General features: G+C 39.7%; 1 protein-coding gene across 1 annotated transcript in view; it reads left to right on the top strand.

Moving 5' to 3' along the window:
• Positions 1-17490, top strand: part of LOC143161524 (von Willebrand factor D and EGF domain-containing protein-like) — a 193987-nt gene extending 176497 nt beyond the window's left edge. Inside the window, exons 26-29 of the mRNA XM_076340608.1 lie at positions 8287-8382; positions 9657-9752; positions 16710-16807; positions 17359-17490. Coding sequence (XP_076196723.1) covers positions 8287-8382; positions 9657-9752; positions 16710-16807; positions 17359-17490 — 422 coding nt within the window. The remainder of the gene's footprint in view (positions 1-8286; positions 8383-9656; positions 9753-16709; positions 16808-17358) is intronic.
• The last annotated feature ends 6757 nt before the right edge of the window (positions 17491-24247 follow it).

Here is a 24247-nt window from a genome sequence, read left to right as displayed (position 1 = left end):
TGTATTTCCTCCGTAAAAAAACTCTCAGAAAAGTTACTGCAATTGCTAGTTGTCTCCACGAAATGATCTCCGTGGTACAGTAACGGCTTCATTGCGAAGTTTACATACCACACTAACGTCAAGGTCAATGTTCTAAAAACAAACCTCACAAGCGAGACATTACTATTCACTGCAGACCACAGCAAACTGCAAAACCCAACACCAATCTTTAACATGTACAGCAGGAAAAAGAGCGCGATGCAGATTATACAAATCAATATTGAGAACAGAGAAACCAACATTGTGACCCACAACTACTAACAGATATAAGTTCTTTAATACGCTCCAGTTAACCTGTTATTATCTCAAACCCTTCGAGCCCCACGTCGGGCGCCAAAAAGGACTGTCGTGGTTTAACTTCAGTCGGCAACTAAGCACCACGCAGCCGCTCGCTCACTCCCCCCCACCCGGTGGGATGGGGGAGAGAATTGGAAGAGCACAAGTTAGAAAAACTCGTGGGTTGAGATAAAAACAGTTTAATAATTGAAATAAAATGATAATAATAATAATATGATAATAATAATAATAATACACAAAGCAAGTGATGCACAGTACAATTGCTCACCACCCGCCGACCGATGCCCAGCCAGTCCCCGAGCAGCGGCCCCCCCGGCCAGCTTTCCCCAGTTTCTGTACTGAGCATGACGTCACATGGTATGGAATGTCCCTTTGGCCAGTTTGGCTGTGCCCCCTCCCAGCTTCTTGTGCACCTTCAGCCTTCTCAGTCGGTAGAACATGGGAAGCTGAAAAGTCCTTGGCTAGTGTAAGCATTACCTAGCAACAACTAAAACATCGGTGCGTTATCAACTTTGTTCTCATCCTAAATCCAAAACACTGTACCAGCTACTAGAAAAGAAATTAACTCTATCCCTGCCGAAACCAGGACATATATAAATGTGCACCTGCACATGCTTATTTTGTTTATAGTGGCTTTCACTCTGAAAGACGCTGAAATATTTTGCAGCTGTCCAAACATCATACCATTGTACCTCTAGAAAGAGTTTCACCTGAAAGAGACAACAGGCAAAATGAAGATCAGGAGACCCAGAGGGAGAAATATTTCAGTCCAAGGAGAGTGAGGAGTCCCCTATCTGTATTGGAGTGACAATCCCTCATCGGTTTCCACAGCTTGCTGAGGTTTAAGAGTCTTGCCTACCACAGACTACCAGGGAATCTTTTGGAGGTACAGCTGGAGAGATTAGGATCCTCTTTAACTGACAGAAAATGTTATCATCTGATGAGAGTGACATGACAGAGCAAACAGGAATGCAAGACATTAGGCACCAACACACAGAGTTTAGTCTAGCATCTCAGTAGTTTTACCATGCAATATTCATTATTTTTCCCATTTTTTCCCTGAACTAATACCTAAATTAGATTTATTTCCTGCTTTAATAACTCTAAAAGGCCCCATAGGTATATCAGAGTACGCATCAGAATGAAGACCACACAATTAGGGAAAGCACTGGCATTGCACTGCTATCTGTATGGTCTACAACTTTTCAGACCACTTTTTCTTCTGAAATGTGTGCTAGGTCATGCAAACTAACTCATATTGCTAGAGCCGTGTGGTAAAGTGAATATATTATAAATGCAAACTGTCACCACACCCATCACAATTACATTTACAGCTCCCTCTGTGTCTTGTAGTAATTTGTTCTCCTGCACTGCATCCCTCAGAGGTTTCTACCAGATTATTTTTACTATTCAGAAAGGTAATTTATTGAAGAAGTGCTTTGCATCTCTGCCAGAGATACTTGAAGTGAGAAATAGGGATGAGCAAACCTCAAAATGATTGGTAGCTTGATATGGATAAAGATCCAAATTTTAGAAGAACCTTGCACAAAACTTGCAAACAATTTTATTACATGACAAAAATTCCTTCCTCTTAAAATTTAATCTGTGGCTATAATTACTGCCATTCAGTGGATCGCACATCTGAGGTTACTCTGATAGAGCTTGGAGAGAAAATTATTTCTTTATTTACAAGTCCAAATCAACATAGATGAGGAATTTCAAAGAAAATCAATCTTTGGAACAGCATACGTGCCTAAAAATCAACACAGGCAAAACTAGTTCCTTACTGCCCTTGGAAACAGAAAAAAAGGGACTAGAAATTGCTAGTGTCCCGAATCCATAACATGTTTTTCAGAGCTATGTGCATTTGGGACCTTCACAGCAGCAGATATATTGGTACATCCATCTCGCTAATGATCTGTTGAGCATCAGTTATACCCTCTAAAGGGGAGAATGACATTTTTTACCTCGACTAGTTTCTGCTAGTGTCAGGGCAGTAGAATCCAAACAATGGTGCCTTTGCTAGAAACACCCTTTTTGGCCAGAACACACCCATTTCGTGATTCATTTTTTCAAAGGATTAAAGACCATTCAGCAAGATCAAATCTTTATTTGGAGCCTAGAAGCATCCGACCAATTGTTTCCTTGCTGCGGTCAGGATAATGTTTCATTCGAGCAGTGCTGCTGGGATGCATAATGCATCCAGAGGGATGGGGAACCTTCTTTCCAGTCGATCAATTGAACCGTGTTATTTTGTCAAACTGCTGACCTGACCTTCCAGTTCTTGTCCTATGAAAAAGGTCAGCAACATCTCTACACTTTAAGGCTGCGGGCTCATGATTGTGCCATTCCTGGCACAGAGCTTCTCCCCGGTTTTTGTGTTTTATCAATAGGTGATGTATTATATTACCTATAAACATTGGAAAAGGACTAAAAGTGCCAGTTTTAACACAAAACCCACTGCTTTCATATCTACTAGTTTCATTTTTGTTCTCAGCTTGAGTTCTGTCATCTCTATTTTCCTGACAAGACCAGTCGGTGTTATTTTTAAATCCATCCCATGCTCTGTGTCCTTACTGTGTTATATGTCCCCAGCTACAGCTCTTTGTTTTTGAGAACGTCACACCAAATCGAGATAACCACTAAGCAGAAAGGAGAAAACAAACATTAAAACAACATGTACACACGGAAAAGCCAAAACTGCAACTGATCAAGCTTCCAGCTCCTCAAAAGAGCAATAGAGAGAGCAAGTCGAAATATGCACTAGACCCACAGAGAAGTCAGTCCAAAACCAACCCCAGCCAGAAATAAAAGCAGTGCCTGTGAATCACATATAAATGACAGCACAGGGATGGTGACTTAAAGGATACGTTGAAGTATGTATCTACCAGTAGGTGTTCTTTTGGCCGCATTTCTGTGTTCTTTGTCAGTAAGCTATAGCCTGATGCATTACCTTAGCTGGCCCACACAGATGTTACTGCTTGAGGCTATTTTCTCTCTTCCATCCAAAGGCAGAATGCATCCAGAAGCAGGTCAATTTTCTCAGCTTCCACAGGGCATATTAAAAAAAAAAAAAAAAGGAAAAGTTCTCTTGAAAACTACCTCTTCTAATCAGCACTGCCGCATGACGCACTGTCTCCTCATCAGCAGCATGGCTCAGGATACGTGATGACAGGTAATTTTTGATTCAGAAAGAAATAGTCTATGCAGTCTCATTGTCAGGAAAGGACATAGATGTTCAGCTGCGGCAGGGCGTCTTCCTGAAATATTGCAAAGGATCCCTTTCTGCCAAGATTTCAGGAGCCTGATTTAATATTCCCTCTGTTTTGACTTTATGAGGGTGGTGATGCAGACTGTCTTATTTCAACAAAATTACAAGCTTTTCACTACTCACTATTATCTACTTCTAACAAGAACAGGTGTAATGGGGTACTTGCATTAAAAGGTGGTTTAGGTTTATCTTGAAAAGTTTTTGTCTGCTAATCCACAGAAGCAGTGGGAGTCTGAAGGAAATATCTGGCTTCTTTTAATCACTGTAAACTAATCGGCAGATACTGCTGGCTAATATTGTGACTATTTGTTAGAACAAGAGATTACTCTCAGTTGCTTCTAGGATGTGCAGTCTAGCAAAGCATGCCCAGTGCTTAACTTTGCCCCCAGTCCCTTTTGGCTTTGCATAGCAGGGATATTTTGCTTAATACTGTGTATGTTTTAGGGGAACTGTTACTGTAAATCAATGGCAAGAAGGGCAGGCAAAGGAAGACACTGGAATTGTAGGTGTCTATCGCTGGTGCTACTTACACCAGGAGGACCTACTTTACACACAACATTTAAGGTGTTCGTTGGTTGGTTTTTTCCTTAGACTTTTAGTAATCTCTGGAAATATTTACTTTGCAGGAAAATTCTTCCCTTTGGCTGACAAAGCAGGAGGTCTGACTACCTTAAAGCTGTTAGGGCTGAACAGCTGAACTATGGAGCTCCGTGGAGGTTGATAAAAAGAGTTGCAAGAAGCATTTCACTGGGTCAAGTCAGCCTGGAAGGGGATAAGCTATGAAAAGGGTCACAGGAAATTTTAAGTGATTGTAAGGTCAAAATGCATTAAAGCCATCAAAGAGAAATAGCTGCTGCATAAAACAGAAAGCTTAGCGACTTATGAATGCTTTTCAGTGCAGAGAAGAATTGCGTACATTTTGTATGATGTTTTGTGCAACACCTATGTTTTATCTTAACACCTGCAGCTGCTTGTTACTTTATCAAAATCATCCCTCACCCGAAATACAACAGGTAATCGTGCTTTTTCTTTAACCTGCGTTATCACCTTCAACATAGGCTTACCTTATCTAACTTACCAGTTTTGGAGAACTTAAGATCATGGAAGTCCTTTCTAGTTTTAGCTGGTGGCCTTATAGAATTTTGGCGGGTTATAGAATTCAGTAACTCTATTTCATATGAAATTCTGTGCTTTGGTTCTTACTGAAGAGCATAGAAATGTCGACACTGACAGCAAGGGGAACGGGATCAAGGCTTTAGTGATACTTACTGACTGCCAGCAAGCTTGCACCCAGAACGTGTTGATAGTACAGGACTCTCCCTACCCCCAGCGATATACCCTACCAAACTGCAATGAAGGGAAGACACGAGTGTGTTTATATCCGTGTCATGAGGGCTAGTCCCCCAGGCAGGTGGAAAACCTATCAAACCACTGTTGTCTTCGGGTCAAGATGCCAGGCCTTTTTTAAGGGGAGGGGAAAAAAAGAAATGTGAGTCTTTCCAAAGTCATGCCAGTGCCTGGGAGGATTACAATAATTCGATTTGCTCTCCTAGTGTTTGATAGTTTATTTAGTTTTCCTGTGAGAGGCTGTAACATTTTTGTTTGCTATTTTGAAATTGGAGCTCCTCCACAGAGGCCAAGGAGTGGGACTAGAAAGGATCCGAACTAGTTATCATCAACAAATATTGAAGTCTGCCTGATGGGTACTGAGATGGAATTGTATTTAAGAAAGTTAAAGAAAGGGAGAACAAGGTGGAGCTGTCAGACAGGAAAAGGGGAGAGAGAACACTGCATTCATTTACATAAAGGTGCTCATGAGTTCCCTAGCAAGAAGAGACAGCATCTGCCCCAGAGGGCAGGCGGTCAGAAGCGCCCCTCCAGCTCAGAACAGGTTTGGTACTTCCCTTAGTTCACTTTGAATTGAACTCCTTTGGATTTGTCACCGAGGTGAGAGATGCCATAAGCAATAAACAACGTAAAGGAAGTTCATTGTATATTTTCATAGTTACTTGTTCATTCCTAAGGCAGCTGAACAGAGAGAGAAATAGATCCAAAGCTGAAAGTCAGTTTGAACTGATATGTTTTACTCAGACCAAGACTGGACCTCACCTGTTGCTTCAAGTTTTGCTGAATTACAATGCAAATTGAGCTGGAACAAGTTCAGTTATACACAAACTGAAAACTAAAAGTTAATGAAAAAGCACACTAGTTTTGACTCCCTGTAATTGAAGGAAGAGTCTGTTCTACAATTTAAAAATCTGCTATCAGTACACAACCAGGAATATCTTAAAATGTAGTTGTTTGTATAAGGTTAAAAATACACAGATTGTACTGATTAAAAAAAAAAAAAGGAGAAATAGCCATTTGAACAAGTGCTACTGGGCTTCTAGTTAATTTTCTTGGCTTTACTTTTTAAGGGGTGGGGGGAAGACATTGTCCAAGTTTCATATGATCTCAAAATCATATCTCTAGATTTTCAAATTATTTTGGGACAGCAGGTTAGCATTGGGGACACTGTGGTCCGTGAATATCACAAAGCATAAGGTCATTTGAAATCTAGAACCAAATTTTATGGTTTGGGGTCATATTTTCTAAATTCTGAATATCTGAGCTGTTTTATAATTGAAACGGGAAGACAAATACAACACAACATAAGATTGTAGGTCAGAAGTCCATTATTGGAAACGTGAGATCAATAGGGAGAGAAAAAGGAAGAGGGAAAATGAAAGATTAAATTATTTCAGAGTTATGGTTGCCATGACACTTTGAACTCATCTAGGTTTTAACTAGTGGTTGCAGCACTTTTTGATAGTTCAGCAAGAACTGTAGATCTCTGTTAGCCTTAGTAAGCAGAGGCCAAGGTTATAGCATGGATCAGGAGAGGCGGAGAAAGAAGGAAAAAGGATGACAGTTTAAGGGCTTGGATCCAAGCAGCCCTTACAAGCGTGGGTAAGTCTGACCTGCCTGAGGGCAGGTCACTATGCCGAGGGATCCAGGAGGCTTTGCAGAACAAAATGCAAATGTAGCAGCCAACCAAGAGCAGCAATGTAGCGCTAAAAGCTGCCAGTGCAGCAGCATCTGTGCTGAAGGAATAGACCAGGACACAAAAAGCCACAAAAGCAATATTTCAATGCATCAGAGGAATTATTAGGGAATCTGAATCTACGTCTCTAAAAATGCCTGATCGTACCTGAGAGAGGAACAGAAGGTTATTCTCCCATCAACTAGCAGTTGCTGTATTTTTGCATGCTATTTTTTAATAATCATTCCTATGTTGAGGCTCTTTGCAGGATTCCACCTTCTACAGTAAAGGTCTGAGGGGGGGGGTTGTGGTAGTTTCAGAGCCCTGTACGTAGTGATGACTTGAAAATCAGAACTGTTACAGCATTAGTATTCAAGTTCTGTTCTTACTGCTGATGGGCCAAAAGACATCACAACCTTAAGGCTAATAAAGGCACTGTAATGCTACATTTTAGCTGTCAGCCCCCTCGGTGCTGGCAGAAGCAAGTAGCCTGTTCCCCGCTGAGGAAGAGCTGGGTGTTCAACAGCCACCCGGCTCCACAAGCAGGGAGGACTGACGCTGATTACCACTGTTCGTAACGAGTCACTGGGAAATCCCATTGTACCTATAAAGCTTTAAACATGGCAGGAGCCACTCGACACAAATATGTTCTCAAACCTTCGTTGTCGGACTCCTCCTGACGTGACTCTCATACCCCAGTCCAACCACTTGCTACGTAACATGGCTTTATTGCCTTCCACCCAGTTATCAGATGCCTTCTTCCATGTAAAAGGCAAATCGTTCCCACTCCCATCATACCAGCACTGCCATGTTTCTGAACTACGCTGCCTCTCATGGGTCCTTCCTACACTTACAGGCAAGGATAATTGGGAGATGAGGTCTTTGGGTATCTGCCTATGGCATCTACCTATATCAAAGCAGGTTGGGATTGCAGATATTTGACTTGCCAGAACAGTGAGATTTTACTGTTGGATGTTGTAAAACAACAATATTGATAAATACAGGGCTTAATCTGAGACACAAAAATTAGCAATGAGATTTCTAATGAAATCTAACAAAAAGTCATCTGGTTTCCTGTGGCTGAAAGAACAACTTAGCTTTCACATCTTATTTATATGACAGAATAAAGTAAAAAGGTAAGTACTTCAACAAATAATGGTGCAAAAAGGCCATGGTGGAATAGATTATTTATTGGATTATTTAGTCTTTAAGCTTGGTTGAATGCAAAAACATTCCCAAAGTTGTGTCAAACCAGTCTATCCTCTTCAAGTCTTTTCTTATCCAAATGAGCATCTGAGAACGTGTTTTCCAATCAGGAATTGAAAGCTCTAACAAGTATTCGGTCTGTCCACAGCTGCCAGAGAAAATTTCTTACTTGTTTTTCTGAGAATCGTTGTAATTAATGCCTGTCTTGTTTTTCTGGTGAGGCAGCTCTTACTGGAGCTTCCCCGAAAGAGCTTCCACACAAGGCGCAGCGTTTTCCAGAAGGATTTATGGGAGCTATCAAGCCTCTGTGTTTCAGATTCTCAAATCCAAATTACTTTTCTGTTTTTTAATTACAAGCAATTGAACCTTCTGAAAGGAAGAGAATAAGTCTCTAGTGAAGTCTTCCCTCGTTTCCCAGCTACCGTGTTCTTCCTTTGATACGTATCTGCAGGTGTCTGTGACCCCACGTGCATGAACGGAGGGAAATGTGTACGGCCAAATGTCTGCGACTGCCCATCCGGTTGGAGGGGAAAGCACTGCAATAAACGTAAGCACCTCTACTGCCCATCAAACAGATTATTATTACTTAGGCCAGTCAACATCAATTGTAATCTTCTTTTAATATTAAAAAAACAATGTAGTGAATAGAATCTGTTTTGCTACTTCAGCAGTTTGAAGAAAAATGGTTTTAAGTGGAGGTAATACAAAATGTTATAAGCATTTGATGCTTGCAAAGGAAAAAAGCTGTGTAGGGGAACCCTGGTTCTGCTTCATGCAGCTGTCTGTTATACATCTTGTTATGGAAATTCATTTTTATAGTATTAAACTTGAATCATTGATTTTACATTTTAACAGCTTCACATATTTTGTTATATTTTACAGAGAAATGCCATATATTTCAACATACAGAACTATTTAAAGCCTGCTATAAAGCCTTCCAAACTGATATACTCTCAAGGTCACCAGATACATTTTGGTGCATAATTTGGAGAATGATGTGTTCTTACTCTGTAACTCTACCAGAGCTGACGACAGTTACATAAAAATGTAATTAAAAAAACCCTCTCACCCTAAAATATTTTCAAGGAATATTTTTCCTTCCTTTCCTTTCCATTCATTGCCAAGATGTTGACAGATAAACTGTCAACAAGTATGACATCAAGATGACATACTGTATGTAAACCACATTAAAATATTGGCTTTTTACCCTTTGGTCCTGATTGATAGTAAATATGATTTCAGAATCAGTGTTTTGAAATTATAATATTAATAATTTATTCAGAAATTCTGAAGGAAGTCTGTGTGTCTCACACGTATACACCAAAACATGCATTCACTCTTGCAGGATCTCTGAAGAAACAATATATGCACTAAACATATCCAATTTTACTATGAGAATCTACTCATTTATAACATGGAACACATAATATGCATATAACATGAATATATCATATTATATGAATATATCATATATTTAGTGGTGGACTTGGCAGTGTTAGGTTTACGGTTGGACGCAATGATCTTAAAAGTCTTTTCCAACCTAAATGATTCTATGATTCTGTATGGAGCGTATTCTTAGCTGATGGTGAGCTGAGCATCAGAAATAACAAAGCTACCAATAGACAGTCATCAAAGATAAATTTCTTAAGAAGCAAACATCAAAGAATCCTGAACACTGATTATCTGATGAATATAACACACTCACTTCTTTAGAAATTAGCCATATGGAATAAAACCTAGCAGGTCACTCTTTCAGACAGATCTTGAACATCCAGATATATCGTGTACATCTTCTCACTTGTTTCATGTCAATCTGTTCAGCTGTTTGCCTGCAGAAATGTCTGAACGGTGGAGAATGTATAGGTCCAAACATCTGTGAGTGCTCTGGAGGATGGGTAGGAATGCTGTGCCAGACCCGTAAGTGCTGCTTTAATTACTACAGTTTTGTAGCCACACACGTTGCACCGGAGATCTTTATGCATTAAATTTTCTACTAAGTGTATATTACATATAAAAGTCAACCATGACATGATTAGCGCCTACATTCTGCCTCTTATTTGTCAGAACTGCCTTATGCTGCCAGTAAAACTATTACTTTCAAAGACATTTCTGGACTCAACATCAGCGTAAGAAAGAGACCTGACTCATCTTTTGCTTATGTGGACGCTGAGCTCGATCTGTCAGACAAAATTAGTAGTCTTTAAATTAAATAATTTGAAATACAAGGTAAAAAAAAAGGGGTCAGGGACAAAAGGAAATGGAGTAGCCCATTCTGCATACCCAGGTGACATGAAGCACAGACAGAAATTCTATGTATCTGCTAACCTAAGAGCCTGATCCTGTAAATATTACGTGTTCAGACTGACCACCAAGATAGCTGGAGGTATCTGCATGGGGAGGGACTGGAAGACCTGGAATAGGAAGAAATCCATTATTGCCTGTTACATACAGGGTCACTCCAGTTTGTGTGTGTTATTAGCTTTACAGTAAAAGGGCATGAGGAAAATATCAAGGCATTATCCCCTTTAAAGGGCAATCTTTCTTTCTTCTCACACTCGCTGAGCGTAATTACTTATGGAAAACTTTCATCAGTTAAATCTCAATGGCTTTGTAATTGTTTCTTTGCGCCAGCTGTCTTCTACTTCAAACATGCTAATGTTTAAAGTTATTTATTAGTTGATGACATATTCTTGACTCAGTTTATTAAATAAATAAATCGTACCTGTTCCTGTGAAAGGCAAGTAAGGCTTACTATCATTAACAACTTCTGCTGTCCTATGCAGGCACACAAGCCTAGGCAACTTTTTATATATCTATCTAACCTTTGAAACTTTGCTTCAAATCCGTTCACTTGCTAATTACTCTGTTTTTACTATTTCTTCCCCTGTTTTCACTGTAGTGGGGAATTAAATCAGCTTTTTGTCCAAAAGGAGCTGGCTGAAACTCCTAGGTCCCACAGCAAACCCAAATAATCACCAAGTGGTTGGAATTTCTGGGTTTTTGAATAGAAAGAGAGAAGACTATTGTCAGAGAGCAGATGGTGAGGTCTTATAATATTGCTCCAGGGTATTCACAGTGAGGCAGGGAGGAAGCAGGGGAACAAGAAAGTCTTCATCCTCACAGATGTTAGGTATAAAGTTTCACATAGAAGTGTAACCCCTGAAAGCAGGTCTGGTTTTGTGTTTTAATGGGAGTCTATTTGCCCAAATCCAGAACTCAAGGAAAAAATTGCCTTTATCTGCTTAAACATAAAAAGCCTTCTGAGTGTCTCCCTTGCTCAAAGAAGTGCTCACCTTCGCCTCAGCTCGGGCACACATGAGCAGACTGCTAGCAGCAGCAAAGAGGACTGCAACCAACCTCTGGTTACATCTTTTTGTTGCTCTTGTATTACTTTGGCCTCTTTCCCATCTCCCAGCAGCACACGAATAGTGGGCCAAATCCACACACTCTGCCAGAACCAGTGCATTTCTGGCAAGGAGGCGTTTCGTTCATCACATTACTCCCCTGTGCAAAACTGCTTTCTCAAATTTAAGCCCCCGAGGTTTCCCTGTGCTCCGCACCCCCTTTCCTGCTTGGATGCGTATGCCCAAATTCTGTGCTTCGCTATAGTATCAACAACAAGGCTGAATACAGCCTTGATTTGCACCACTTTAACTACAGACTTTGGCTGTTAAACACAACAACAGAGCAAAACATTCACATTATAAGATAAGAAAGTAGTAGCAACATCCTATTCATGATATTCAAATATTATTTCATATTCTATATTAATTTATTACATATTATATAAAAACATGTTGTTTATTATGTATGTGAATTTATTAATTTATATTATCTTTTAATTACTCTATTTCTCATATTAATCATCTAAATTGCTTCCATTTCATAATGCAGAAATTCCATCTCACTTTACAAGTAACAATCCAGACGATAACTTTTCACAGCAGTCGCTGTACCTTCTCCACTATTCAGAAGCAATTAGGGCTGGATTGTTTCTCTGGGCCTTTTTCAAGGGTAGGAGGAGGTTAGATAACCCCAGCTTCATTCTTTTCAGCCTGTGAATTCATGCAGCTGCCCTTATCAAGATGGCAGAGATGGAAATGGAGATACAGGTTTCATCTACACACTGAACCCCATTTTTTCCTCATTAACTTCCTAACACACATCCAGTAGGGTGACCAAACCAAAGGATCTACAGAGACTTCCACTATTTTCTGGACATTTCTCAGAAGGAAGAAAATGGTTTCAGTCCTCTATACTGAGATAGCTAGCCAGAGTAGGCCATTAAGCCAACAAAAAGACAATGGACAAATACTGACAATTCATCTTGGACATCTACTTTTGATTTATCTTTAGTAAGAAGTCACAGATCATCTTCATCAGTGCAGTTTCTAACTCACGAAAGCCTAAGCCTACGTGGACAGCTCAAGAAGGTTTTTGGAGGCAGCAGTAGATATAGCTGCCACACTAAAATCTTTTCTACATCTGTTCTCAGTCTTCTATAAAACCAGAAAAAGCAAAACATGACATTCTCTACTTTTAGGTCCCTAATAATTAATTTAACTACTTACAAGTGCAAATACTGATGTCTCAGATTTACCTGCCAACTTTCACCAGGCAGGTGAAAGAAGGGCATAGATCTCTATCACAAGTGATAGTCCAAAATGCTTCAACCTTTCAGCGAACAACACCATTGACAGTAACCGAGAGCAGATTTTCAGTTCTGTTGCAATGAAGATGGGCACTGTCTAAGTTAGAATAGTTTTATCTCTAAAGTATTTTGAAAATGCTTCAGAGAGCGAGACCAGTCTCTGGCTACCACTACACCGCAGAACTGTGCAAAAGTAAAAGTAGAGACTTTTAGGAGACACTGGTAACGGATAAAACACAATAGTCCTCTTTTATCAGACTGTAAATAAAGAGGTTAGTCAAGAGAATAGTTTTGTTCCCCACTCATCTGTAAGTGAACAGAATAGCTTCTGAAAGAGAATCAATAAAATAGGTCATTTGTCCCAACAAACAAGGTGTACGGTGGAATACACACATTATCCTTGATAAATACCTTTGACCTTGATGGTCATAGTTTAAGGAATAATGGTCAATTTTCAGACCGTATTGCAAATGTAGGGAAATTACCTTTCAGGAGGACAGGTTGAAAAATGTCGTTTGAAATATTCAACGTCTCAACTGTAGAAAGCAGCAGCTTCATAGATTAGGCTCCCTCCATCAGAACATATTTTCCATCTGACTCTGTTTTTAGCTTTCATGACAGCAGCACAATATTCCAAAAATGCCCTCTCTGAGAACACATAAACTGTATCCCAGGATCACCATGGTTTCATCAGTAATTTCCTTCCCATTCCATATTAGATACCCAGTCTAAAGCTCCATGTTTTTGGCTTCCCCCTGCCTCCTGCGGTGTTAACTCACATCTCTCTTTTTCTTGAGCTAGAAAAGAAACATTAGACCAAAGCAGTGAAGACCTGACAGTGCAATCTGATTACCCTGACAGATATAGCCAAAACACAGCCCAGTAAAGTCAGAAGGCTTCTGGCCAGGGATATAAGTCTGTTGTTTAAGTCTCTGAATGCAGGATCGAGGTACAATTCTAATAATTAATTATAAAGTATAAGAAGGTTATAGCTGTGAAGGATCTTCATCATTAAAATTCATGCTGCTATCTTCTGTTCTAATGTTATTGAACCCATACTGGCTCCTCATTGCCCTTCAGAATATCTTCTCTTTATTTGCATGTTATAAGTGTCAAGCTTATAGCCTTACAATTTCCTCAACATTCTTCCTCGTTCTCTCTCTCTGCCTTGAACAACATCTCAGACAGGCTTTCTTCTAGCTTTCCTATGTAACCCTTTCAAATCTTAAAAAAAGAAAAATCTTAAAAAATAATGTAGTTCGCATGCAAATTATAGCTCTGTTCTTTTAACACGCAGGGATAAATCTCTTTCTGTAATGGGCATTTATTGATTATAATTTTAACTTAAGCTTAGCTTATTAAATTACTTTCTTTGCTGAATCTGTACAGGATAATGCATACATAGCCTGTGTCATTTTTAGTATTTAGTGGCTTAGCATCCCTTGTAAATACATTTATGAAATATTCATTTGAACTTCAGCTATGTTATTATCCTCTGTGATTTCAATTCCAATTTTCTTCAAAAATGTTTTTCACTTTTCCCCTAACTGAGCTCTTGTTTTTCTGAGCACTACAGCAGGCAGCAGTGGGTGGAGAGGAAGAGACAGGCAGGTAGCAAAGGATAAAAAAGGAAGAAATCTTTTCCCTTTTTTTAGTTTGTTTGCATCAACTGAGAATCAAAGAAACCACAGACAGAAAAAAGCCTGGTACCTTATCTAATGCCTGTTCTTCTGCCCATGCATACCAGAACGCCCCCAGCTGCTATAGGGGTCTCCAGAAGAGTCCACCTCTCTTTGCCTTACCTGTTCTTATTTTATCCACTACCAAGCTGAAAGAAGAATCAACTTCCATTTTTCCCCAGCCCAAGTTCATATCAAATGAATACTAGTAATATCATAGACAGTCCTCTGTAATAGTAATATCATGCACAGTTCTCTCTCTTCTAGCTCACTACGCAGTGGAACAAAACCGGTGTGGGCACAAGGAGCCCCTTCTGTTGACAATGCACTCCCTAGTGGGAAACGTTTTTGTTCCAGTGAATGAAACTCTAAGATTTTTCCAGTTATAAATCTGAGTTCTTTCAAAGTTCATGGAGGAGCTGAAGTAGCAGTCGGCAGATGATGAGCACACTGTTCTAGCTTGAGCGTGATTCCATTCTTCCTCTGCCCCATCCACACCCAGGATTCAAACTTGGGCCTCCCCCTCTCAGAAGAAGGAGAAATTCAGAAGCTTGCAGCTGCCCATTCTGGGTCTTAAGGAGTGTTTTGCAACAGACACCTGACAAAACCAAGTTTGCTTCTTAAAATCTTGTTTCAACAAAACAGCACTTTTACCTTTTCAAAATAGCAGAAATACATCAACTAGCTCAAATACTAGGAAAGCAAGTTGCTAGCTCCAGGTCACTGGAGTCCTACAGCAGATAACTACCTGACACAGCTGGCTTTTTAAAAAGGAGCACCTGAAGGTCACCAGCATGTCCAGGTCTCTGCGTGTTCGTGTTCTGGACATGGTACGGGTCAGTAGTTTTGACACAGCATGAACCCTCGCTACCTGACTGTACTCGTAAGAGTAGGAGGTTGCCAAGCTGTTTACAGCCTCTCCTTTTTAAGATGTGTAGGGTGGCAGTAAGTCTGGTTCTTCGCTCATCTGTCCCGTAGCTGTCAGGCCTGAAGTTCAGTAAACATATTTAGATTTTAATATTCGCTACTCTGGCAAAATCTCAACCCCCTCACTGAGCGTTAGCTGCCATGATAACCTGATAGAACAAAACCAATACAAATTCCAGATGTTGTTAAACCTCTTGTTGCTGGTCTTCCAAGGTCACTATAACAATTAGTATAACCCTGAGAATCACATTTGGATGGCTTAGGACCCCACTACGTGTTTTCTAAAGAAATTTCACTTGGCCTGGTCTATCTCAGAGACTTCAGATCATAACACAAATAATTTGCATGAGCTTAAATCTGTGTCAAAATCAGAACCTAAGTCTAACAAATGGAAATTCTGGAATTTGTTCCTTCAGCCCCTGAATTTGTTGAAGTTGATTTTCTGTGAAGAAGACCTTACAGAGATACATTAAACTCTTTCAGATCTGATGGAACACTTTGCTCCATGATGAAGGAGATGGTATTGGATCATAGACATGCGTCTACTTTATTTTCAGATCTGTCTTAATGGTGCACGGTTTGCAGCTTCCTATGTGCCTCTGCCACACGAGAAAATATAAGGAGCCACTTGTTGATTCACATCTGACCAGTTTTGAAGGCATTTAGTTTGACCGCCTGTAACTAGGATACAATATTCTGGCAATAGTTATAGAAGGTTTAACTCATGAGATCTAATTAAAATACTATGACATGTGTGTTCTTCTTGAATTGGTGCTCTATGAATTGGCTGTTCTCTTTCCTCTATGCCAAAACAATGTCATAACAATACAAACTGCTAATGAGGATGAAAAACTGGCTGATATTTGACTAATTCAATTGATTATCTTTTTTCTCTCTTAAAAAAAAAAAGAACACTGATTCTTTTATTTACAGAATATCCTCAAACAGATGGGCCTCTATAAGTGCACTGGTACTCTAGATAAGATAAAAAAGTTTTTTCTGATTCTTTTTTACTTGGAATAACTAGCTCATTACTGATTATGTGGGACCATGAAATTACGTGTTCTTTTGCCCTGGTTTCCAGAGGTGTAAAGTGTGCAGTTCACCAAATTCTCCCTTTTATTTATTGTGATAGCATCACCTCTGGGAGTAGATATTTCACATATCTTTTCATCTCAAGTCAAGAATGGATCTTTTAACAGCTGTTATTTTATTTCAATTGGAACAAAAGAAAATCGATTTTGGCACAAATCTGACCCAACCATCAATGCCCAGAATGTACCCTGGCTTTCAAAAGTAGGCCTTGTACTGATCAATTCCTGACTTGAGCCAAGGCGGTTACTTTGGCACAGTCTTCTCTTTCCCCATCACTGGGGAGAAAAGGAAAAAATAAAGAAAATTGTAAACATAACAGATGCATAGGCATGAAAAAGCCTATGGCACACCATCTTTAATGCCTCAATATTTTTTTATTTATTGTCCTTTCCTCCATCATATGAAACTACAGGATCATAATATAGTTTGTCACAACATTTTCAAAAGCATCTAAATATTCCCTTTCTAATTACAAGACTTAGAATAAGTGTATTTCTAAACAACTTTATCTTTCATTTGTAGCACTTTGTGAGCAAAAATGCCTGTTTGGAAGCAGATGCATAAGACCAAATGTCTGCGCTTGCAGAAGTGGCTATACTGGTTCAGCATGTGAAAAGAAGGTAAGGTCCAAAACCACCGATTCTTATGGTAAGGACAAAAATAACCAAATGTAACTGAAATAGTTTACAGGAAAATGGATTAAAGTCTTGTTAACCTTATGAAAGATGTAAATAAGGTTATAAAATAGTTTAAAGGAAGTTTAATGACTGCTCAGCTGCCAAACTAACCCTGTATCCAAGTTCTATACAAAATTTTCCCTTAAGGAACAGTTTAATACTTCAAATATAAAACCCACAAAAGCTGTGTCTATTCTGGTAGTTAGGGCCATCCTTAATACCATACTCCTGTCCAAACCCACTAATCATCTGCACAGCAAACCCTGGAGAAAAATACCTGGTTGCAGTCCAGCCCAAGCCTGGAAGCTTTTCTGAATTGCTAGGGCAACCTGCCCCTCCCCACCAGACGCCCCTCCACTTGCTTTTCACCCCCCTGCCTTCCTAACTTTGCCTCTTGTTCGCAACATGAAATCACAAGCCTTGCACCCAGGAGGTCTGCGAGCAGCAATTACTCTTGTTCGTTCCTTCTCCATTCCGGTTCCCGATGTCCGCAGACAGCCCGCTTTGTCTTGCTGAGCTTGACCTCAAACTATACATTAAACGTCAATATAGACCTATCGAAAAGTGGCAAAACACCAAAACAATTCTCCTGGTCAGAGGGGGATCCACTTCTTTCCTCCAAGTAACTTTGTTAGAGGCTCTTTTCCGAGATGAACTCTCCTAGCGCCTGTTAACACTTGCTACTCCACTACCAAACGTGTGTTCCTGCCTATGCTCAAACAGAGCTGATGGGACTAAATCTTCTGTGCCCTTCCAAGGTGAATGACAGCCAAAACAGGTGGCACCTTTCCCTGATCCGTATCTTCTTGCTGTGATAGCTGTTCCTGTTGCCTCATGAAGAGACAATGATTTCTTTCTTCCTGGCATTGACCAAAGCAAACTGAAGTCCAGTTCATGCAAACCTTTTTTTGCATGAATCTGAGAAGAATTGAGTTGAGCAAATACCATCCTAACCCCCAAAAAAAACCCCAATAAGCCATGTCCGGCAACCAGAATGGTTTGCAAGGTTATAGTACATCCAGCAGCTGGGATTGACCCGACCATCACATCAGTGTATGTCTTTGGGTCCAGTTTCTCCCCTGCATCACCACTAAGACAAAACCTTTTTTTCCAACTTGCCTGCTGTGCCTAAACACTGTATATATCAACTTGAATTTCCTCTTCTATTTTGAGTACTGCTTTATTTCATATCCTGCACCGCCTGTTTCTCAGAGAGTCTTCTCCCTTCTAGAGTCACAAACACCCAAAACATTTTACGTTTGCCATTGTTAAGGGCCACATTTTTAAGTCACATTTCCCATAACTCAAACACTATTACACTCAGATCATAGAATCATAGAATCATAGAATCATAGAATCATTGAGGTTGGAAAAGACCTCTAAGATCATCAAGTCCAACCATCGACCCAACACCACCATGCCCACTAAACCATGTCCCTAAGCGCCTCATCTACTCGTCTTTTAAATACCTCCAGGGATGGGGACTCCACCACTTCCCTGGGCAGCCTGTTCCAATGTTTCACCACTCTTTCAGTAAAGACATTTTTCCTCATGTCCAGTCTAAACCTCCCCTGGTGCAACTTGAGGCCGTTTCCTCTCGTCCTATCGCTTGTTACTTGGGAGAAGAGACCGACACCCACCTCCCCACAGCCTCCTTTCAGGTAGTTGTAGAGAGCGATGAGGTCTCCCCTCAGCCTCCTCTTCTCCAGGCTAAACAACCCCAGTTCCCTCAGCCGCTCCTCATAACACTTGTTCTCCAGACCCCTCACCAGCCTCGTTGCCCTTCTCTGGACACGCTCCAGCACCTCGACGTCCTTCTTGTAGTGAGGGGCCCAAAACTGAACACAGTATTCGAGGTGCGGCCTCACCAGTGCCGAGTACAGGGGCACGATCACTTCCCTACTCCTGCTGGCCACGCTATTTCTGATACAGGCCAGGATGCCATTGGCCTTCTTGGCCGCCTGGGCACACTGCCGGCTCATGGTCAGCCGGCTGTCGACCAACACCCCCAGGTCCTTTTCCGACAGGCAGCTTTCCAGCCACTCTTCTGATGTCCTGACTGGCCCAATCTTCAGCTTTCAAAAAGGCAGGTTGCCCTGTCATTTATCTGTATGGCAAGGCTAGGGGCAAAAATCAACATATTTTCATTTCAATTACATAATGCATGAAGAGAAAGCATGAAAATCTATTCAGATAGTCACTTTATTCTGTTAATGATAATTAGATTTTAATATCAGAATTAAAGTTCTGTATAGATTTTCTTAACAAGTACATTCTCATACTAAATTACAGCTCCTACATCAATACCGAAATGCAGCTGATGCAGATAAGATGAGTAAGTTTTGTAATTTTCTGTATATAAAAAATCTGTTAAACAGGTTGGCTGTAACCTAGGAAAATATGATGCACATTTCCTCAAATGATTAACAGAAGTCGTCCAAATGGAAGCAGGAATATGCCAAGATAAACTGGAGTTATTGTCTGCAGGTGTTTATATCTGGGAGACTTTCTCTTGGTAGGTCAAGAGTTGCCCTTTTTGATACAGGAGACCAAGATTACCAGGATTGCTTTAGAGCATTATTCTAGTTGTGAAAGTGTGTAGTATGATATTTGTCATTTCACAAATGAAGTGGAACTTTGTTGCACTTAACAGAAAATATTAAATCAAAAAAACAGGCTTCCTTTTTCACATGAATAAACTATTACACAGTAAATCAGTCCTGAAAGAAAAAGAAAGTAGAAAAAGACTTTGCATATTATGCATGTCCAAAATGCCAAGCCATCAGCGATACATGTAAACACATGGGTCTCTCTAGCAATGATTCATCTCACAATTTTTAAGACTGTTTGAAGCACTCTTCAGTTTCATGGCTTATTCTGCAGAAATACCGATTGGCTGCACTGATATGAACGTGCATTGCTTTGATGTGAAGAAGGAAACGTTCTGAATAAAAGAGAATTAACAGGTTTCCTTCAATCTGTGAGCCTTGCCGAAAGCTAGGATCAAAGTTAGTAATAAAAATGATGGATTTAATGGTGTCTAGTTTAAATTACATGGCTTATATTATATGAAAGCAAATGAACTACCCCTCCAAAAAGATATTAAAATACCAAGCTCATTTACTAGCATGTATTATAGTAAATTGTAAACATAGGAATTCATACCCGTATTACTGTAGAAAAGTTGGGATGATAGGTCTCCCAAGAGTTAATTTATCAGGCTGGATCAGGTATAAGTGAAATATCTGAACAGGCTTTTATCAACTTCTTCTCCAAACCTGTCAGTCATTGAAATCTCACAATTTATCTAAGTAATTTGTTCAAGTATGTAACTACATTATTAGAGCACAGTTTTGTTTTTCCTGACACTGAACATAAACCCAATCTGTTGCAAGTAAAACTGGTACTTCTTGAGGTAACCTTGGTGGGCACAGAGAAAGTTATCGCAGTTCTTTTATTAACAACATTTACATGTTTGAAGACAGTTAGACTCTCCCTTGTCTGATTTTCTCCCATTTTCCTAAGCTAAACCAACCGAGTTTCAAACCCTGTTCTCTGTTGCTCTTGTCTAACCTCTCTCCAGTTTCTCCATACCCTTCCTGACGTGCTGTAGCTGAGTGCCAGCACGAGCCTCCCTGTGTGGCTCCTGAGCCTCTGGTTAATACACTTACAGCAAGAGATTTACATTTTTCTGCGACAGCACTGCAACCTGCTCAGTCTTTTCCACAGTGCCGATACCTTATCACTTATTTCCCATTTGGCATTTGTGCAGTTGACTTTTCCTGTGTAAGCACCGTCTTTATTGTCTTTACTTAATTATGTCTTATGGATTTCAAGCTGTTTCACCCATTTATCAAAAAGATTTTTAATTCTAAGCCTGCTTGCACTGCCTCCAAGTGTGACATTGTTCAAAAATGTGACGTCTCATTGTCCAAGACATTAATGCAAGTAGCCGATAGTAGAAAAATCACGGCCTATGGGTACCCATCTTGACAACAGACTATTGATAAAATTATTCTTTGATAATACTTTCTCAAACAGGCCTTGCTCCTTACTTATTTCATCTGAATCATACTTACTGGCGTGACTGTCTGAGTCGTGTCAGAAGTCTCCCTAAAGTGAAAAATATATCTGCCCCTGGTGGCTGTTTACCTTATTATGCCTGAGGGGTTTATAAGTTGACTGTTTAATAACTTGTGTTAGTAACTTTCCAGATACCAACTTAGTCTGAATCTTTGGCTGTTGTTCCCTTGCTTTTTCTTTTTTTTCTCATTTAAAGATATGTCCTGTTTATTGGGACTATTTATATCCTTCGGGAGTTCGCTAAGCAAATCACTGCTGGTTTAGAAAATGCATCTTTAAATAGGCTGGGGTAAACTCTATGAGGCCCTGTTGACCTGGATAATCTGTTTCATGTAAAGCTCCTCTTATACACTCAGACTTTCCATATGGTGAGTTAATGCACAGTAAATAGCATACCATAAATTCAAATCCCAGTTTATTGCCTAATCATTTAACCTTGCAAACAGGCCTTAAATCTGACTTTTCTGAATCTAAATACTCAGTTCCTTCCCTACTCTCCTTTGCACTCCTGTTCCTTTGTTAATTCTGATCATGTTAAACCTTTTGTCACATTTAACCTTTCCGTGAAGACTGAAGTAAAAGGCATTGAGCACGTTAGCCTTGCCTGTGTCATCTGCAATCTTCTCTCCTTCTTGTTAGATTTACCACTATGTTTTGCTATGGATGGGAGTTAAAACTCGTGCTTTGCTCTGTTTCTGAGTCTTCGAATAATGGAAACAATACAGTAGCAGTGGCATGTAAAATTTGTCAAAAAACCTGGATTAAATGGGAGTGGAGCAGCCTCTTCCCTTCCCTCAGAAGCAGCGGACAAGGGATGCTCTAGGTGACTAGAGCTAACTGAATCTCGCCAACCTCCCTTTCCTAGGGAAGGACATGCAAGTTAATTGCCACTTACCCAGGTTAGGAGACTCATTTCCTCCTTTGAACTTCATTTCTGGTCTTCAACTTAGTCTCACAAAATTAGAGCGAAAAATTCATTTTCAGCAGCATTTTTTTCAGAGTATAGACCGAAAACATTAAGGAGATAGGTACAGGGAGCTAGAAAAAAAGGCCTCACTGCAGAACTCCTTTTTTTTCCACAAACTAAATAGTGTCTGGAGTCTGGATTTGCCAGTGCATTTGGAAAAGATGGACGGCCCATATTCGCTTAATCAAGTTATTCCCCTTTCACTGCTATAATCTTTGGTATAGTTCCCCTTTGTGCAGTTAAGAATCCTGGAGGAACAATATACATTTTCCCAAATTATTCATCATCAATGTCCTAGTTCTCACATTTATATTGCCAAGTGATTTGCAATTCATTTTCTGACATTTTTGGTTTACTTTGTTTTGGACTTCTGCTAAACAAAGCCTGCCAACAGCATTCCTCCGAAGGCTAATGAACTTGTTAGAATAGCAATCACTCTCTTAGAAACCTTTTGCGTATTTTTAATTTGTATTGACTGTTTGAGAGATCCAGATAATTTAGCAAGTTTCGTGGCAGACATGAAGACAAATGCTCCTGCTGACTTTTACATTCAAAACAGCTATTAGAGCACATTTGTTCAGGGCTGGAAGGGGTGACCCAAATAAAACAGACTAAACAGACCTCTTTTCCAGTGGAACCACAGTTAAAAACTTTGGCACAAGTCCCAGGAGAGACTAAGACAATCACTGTATCATTTGTACAATGGGGAGTTTTTCAGAAAGTTGAAATTCATATTGTATCTGTTGTCCTATCCGATACCATCACACTTTCCTTGGGGTTTTTTTCTTTCCTAAATGGATTAAAGTAATAGCGTTAATTAAGCCAACAGAATTAATTTAAGCTAAACAATGTTATCTAGTTAGATAGAAATGGTACATAATATTACACTACAAGCTATCACGATGGTGTATTTTCCCAACAACAGTTTAAATATTAATGCGCTAAACTTGTCTGTCTGTTGAATACTTATTCTAAGGCATAAAAGTGCTGAGAAGTGTAGCCTGTTACAGAAAATAATAATTAAGAAAAGGCAAACCTTATAGCAGATATTTTTAACACTGGAATTTACCAGTAAATCAAACAGCAACAGGCCAGTCATTCCCTATGAATGAACCCAGTGACTGCCTTCCAAAGATTAAACGTGCTATTGATTTCAGTACAGCCTGAAAATGCAAGATGTTTTTAATAAACAATTTCTCATATTAGGCAACCCTTTGCTGCAGTTAGTGACCTTAACATCACTATTACTTTGTTCATTTATACATCGAGAGACGTTAAACCACAAATCATGGTGCTCAAGTTATTCAAGCTGTATTCAGCATCTGTGAATATACAAGCTAGTCATTTGCGGAGTTTCAGGAAAAAATGGCATGCCTATTCATAAATTATTTGATGAATAAATGGAAGTAATATGAAATTAAAAAAGGAAAGTCAAATATAAGCAGTATCGAGCTACACTACGCATGTATGTCAGTCAGACTACTTGCTTGCTTATTACAAAGGCATGTAAGATAATAGTTAATACTATTTAAGCAAGAAAAATGACTGTGACTTCCTCATCATATCACTGAATACCTTCAACACACATACTTGTTCGTGTATTCAGATTGTATTCAGAGGCATCCTGATACAGTGTAGTCAGTTTAGACCTGGAAGCAACCAAAAGTTTGGGTTTCCAGGCGTACCCAGATAAATCACAGAGATGTGCCCTACCAGGTGAACTCGCCAGCTCGGGTCCCTGCTAGCCTGGAGGTCTCCACGTATGCTCCATCCTATTGATGGAGCCTGCAACTGGTCCTTAAAGGATTTAAAGAACTATGGTAGCACACAGTAAAATGAAAATCTGTGGGGTGTATGAATACTTGAACACACTTTTGATCTCAGAGAAGCTTATGAAGAAAGAAAATTTATGAAAGTGTTCATTCTGGACTTCTGCTGATGTTTTTCCTGCAATAAAAATATATCTTCTCTTTAAGTCTAAATGGGACAGAAGAGCATTACTGATTTAGAAATTACAATGTTCTTCTTTAGCTCTCATTAGAGTTTCATGAACACAGGAGAAACCAGTCTACTGAATGTCTTCCCTGATATGTTTTGACTTCAGTTGACACAATCCTTCAGAATGGGGTTTTGGGGTGCAGACAGGTCTCTGTAACATGAATACTTAGAAGTTTCTGCCCTGTTTGATCCTAAATATATGCTCCAACTTTCTTCACACATGTTTCTACCAAAAGAAAGCAGGACAGGGCCTATGCAGCATTTTAATTTTCATAATACATCCTATTTTATATATAAACATACATATATATGTTTGCATCCAAGAAGAGCAACGA

Source organism: Aptenodytes patagonicus, chromosome 6 (assembly GCF_965638725.1).
Source record: "Aptenodytes patagonicus chromosome 6, bAptPat1.pri.cur, whole genome shotgun sequence".
NCBI lineage: Eukaryota > Metazoa > Chordata > Aves > Sphenisciformes > Spheniscidae > Aptenodytes > Aptenodytes patagonicus.
The sequence above is the reverse complement of the archived record's forward strand: the minus strand, read 5'-3'. Positions and strand labels throughout refer to the sequence as shown.